This window comes from Echinococcus granulosus (genome assembly GCF_000524195.1).
Source record: "Echinococcus granulosus chromosome Unknown EG_S00117, whole genome shotgun sequence".
In the NCBI taxonomy this organism is placed as follows: Eukaryota; Metazoa; Platyhelminthes; class Cestoda; order Cyclophyllidea; family Taeniidae; genus Echinococcus; species Echinococcus granulosus.
Window position 1 is genome coordinate 10,864 of NW_020170497.1, and position 2,591 is coordinate 13,454.

General features: G+C 42.1%; 1 protein-coding gene across 1 annotated transcript; it reads left to right on the top strand. All coding sequences in view use genetic code 11, as the record gives it.

Annotated features, from left to right (window-relative positions):
• Window positions 1-1,507: 1,507 nt before the first annotated feature.
• Window positions 1,508-2,482, top strand: EGR_08716 (WAP, kazal, immunoglobulin, kunitz and NTR domain-containing protein 2; the record flags this gene model as incomplete). Its single annotated transcript, XM_024497965.1, has 2 exons — window positions 1,508-1,565; window positions 2,286-2,482. 2 exons carry the CDS (start codon window positions 1,508-1,510, stop codon window positions 2,480-2,482), a joined length of 255 nt encoding a protein of 84 aa, XP_024347598.1.
• Between the last annotated feature and the right edge of the window lie 109 nt (window positions 2,483-2,591).

A 2,591-nucleotide genomic window follows, 5' to 3' on the forward strand; every position in this document is an offset into this window, starting at 1 on the left:
TCCGCAACAGTCAATGCCAATCAGCCCAACAGCACCACACATTGTTCCCCACAATGTTTGCTTTATCTATTAACACCTCCCCAATCACCACAAGGAGAGGCTTTGGATATCATTCAGCAGGGCGACATTCAAGCTCTCCTCCTGTGATTTGTCAAGCTACAAAGCTGGATAGGAGTAGGGATAGAACGGGAAAGTCTCAAGAATGTGTCAATTGGACCCACTATGCATTAACCGTCATCGTGAGTCCAACCGTAATAGCGTAACATCATTTTCGGGAAGGAGAGTAGGTCAAAAATTAAGAATATGACAGAACTCACCTGCATTTGATTAAGTGCTTCGAATTCAAAACAGCGCCTAGTTCAATGTCCTTTCGCTTCCTTGCATTCACTGCTATCGACAGTGCATTTCTGAAATTCTTAAGTGAATGAGATGAAATCTGGCGATGGTTCAGGTGAGGAGGATGTCTGCGGCCTATTAATGAGGACTGGACTCTGCATAGCCTACTTTAGAGTGTGGGGCTACAATCCTGCATCAGATCAGTGTGAGTGCTTCATCTACGGTGGTTGTGGAGGCAACGCGAACCGATTCAAAGAGAAGATGGAATACAAGCGTGTCGTGTTAAAAATTTACACCTATAGGAACATGAACTTCTCTCTGATCAAATAATAGTTAAAAAATACTCGATCCTTTATAAATACTGAATAAAGGCTTGTGAAATTGTCAAACTATTCTTGTAATTTTCAGCATAAGATAGGGTTTTTCCGGCACCGATCGAGACGCGGATGTTCAAAGAGGGCAGCTGTCGAATAGGATGCAACATGTGCATTGGTACTCATACAGGGAATAACGCAGTTGCCTAGGAAACGAACATTTCAGCCTCAAACATCGAGGAAAATGGATACCAGGTGGTAGGGGAATCCTCTATCACCCAATTTTTATCCAAACCACTCACATCAATGTAGAGTGATAGGGACTTTATTCCACATCGGATTATTCTGTGCATTTCACTTGCGACAACTGGGACAGCAAATTGTTTGGAATATTGAAGTACATGATGACTTAAATGAAATGTACAGACGGGGCTCATGTTGTGTCTCCAGAAGTCTCCTGCCTTCAGACATTGCAATATAACACACCACAGAAATGATCCAATTCTGCTTTAAGTCGATTTATACTTAAAGGCGGATATAAATTGCTTAGTGCCTGAGAAGTTGGAATGGAATGGATTTGTCACGGCAACCATCGTAGACGAATATACTGCCTTTAGATTTATATGACCATAGTCTTAAAGAGCCAACTTTTAATCCTGCAATATGAAACATTGTACTGCACCAAAGGCACACTTTCTTTAAAATTGCTACATGTATCGCTTACTATGGTTAGATCGTAGGAACTGCACTACACAAGGTTTACCTTTCTGATCTAATCAAACAAACACATTCGAATTGCGTATATAAGGGGAAGGGTGCTCTCACACAGAGCAAGGTGACTGCTCCACTGCATCACAATGACCAATCTCGCACTTCTACTCCTCATGCTACTCTGTGTTGCCAGTTTCAGTCAAGGTAAGTGGACACCGTTTATTGTGTATTTTGTGCCCTTTTTGTCTCTCTTCACTACACTTCCATCGAGTAAAGTGTCCATTAGACTCACCAATCGCCACTCAAGTCTACACATGACAGCGTGATATCAGCTTTCTTCGTTAGGCAACATGTATATATGCACTAGTACGTAAGCATGATTTAAAGTGTCAGGCTTGCAGAAATTTCAGTGCAACAGTACTATACTACCAGAAAAGTCCAGCCTCCTCCCTTCTAATGCCTATCTAATTCTCACTCCGAATCCTCTACCCTGCTTTCATCTTCGTGAGATAAGCATAAGGAGGTGCATGAGGTACTTCATCACCAATGGTGTATGACGTACTGACAGTCTAATAGGTTAATTGACTCAAATCACTAGATGCAAATCAGTAGACTAGGTGTTTGCAATTTCGGTAGCGATTATGGGAGCTGATATCAGAGGAGGATTTTGTTGCTGACATGTGACCGACGACAATGCAATAGTAGATGGTGGAAGGAGAATTAAGCGGTAAACCCGAAATGAGGAAGGATTGACCAACGTTTGGTTATGTTCTTTGGATCCAAAACAACTCTTTGTTTGATATCCGCATTGGTCAATATTGCAGACGTGTCTCCCATACCAATTATACTACACAATTTTGTGGAAGTTTAACACAACCATGGACAATAACCTGCGAAATCCAAATAAAATCTGTTTGACTTTAGGAAACGAGGATATCTGCAGCCTGCCCATTGAGGTAGGACCCTGTCGATCGCACATCAGAGCTTGGGGCTTTAACCCCAAAACGGGTCAGTGTATCAATTTTGTCTACAGTGGTTGCGGAGGCAACGCCAACCGTTTCAAACATCGGAGGGCCTGCGAACGCGCCTGTCTTAAATCTTCACCATCTACCAAGGACTAACTTCTCTTTAAAAAGAGCATAACGTGATAAATGCACGTATCGTCATAACCGTTATTTAAATTTGTTTGGATATATCAGACGTTTTCCTTCTTTTCCCATCCGGTCCAAC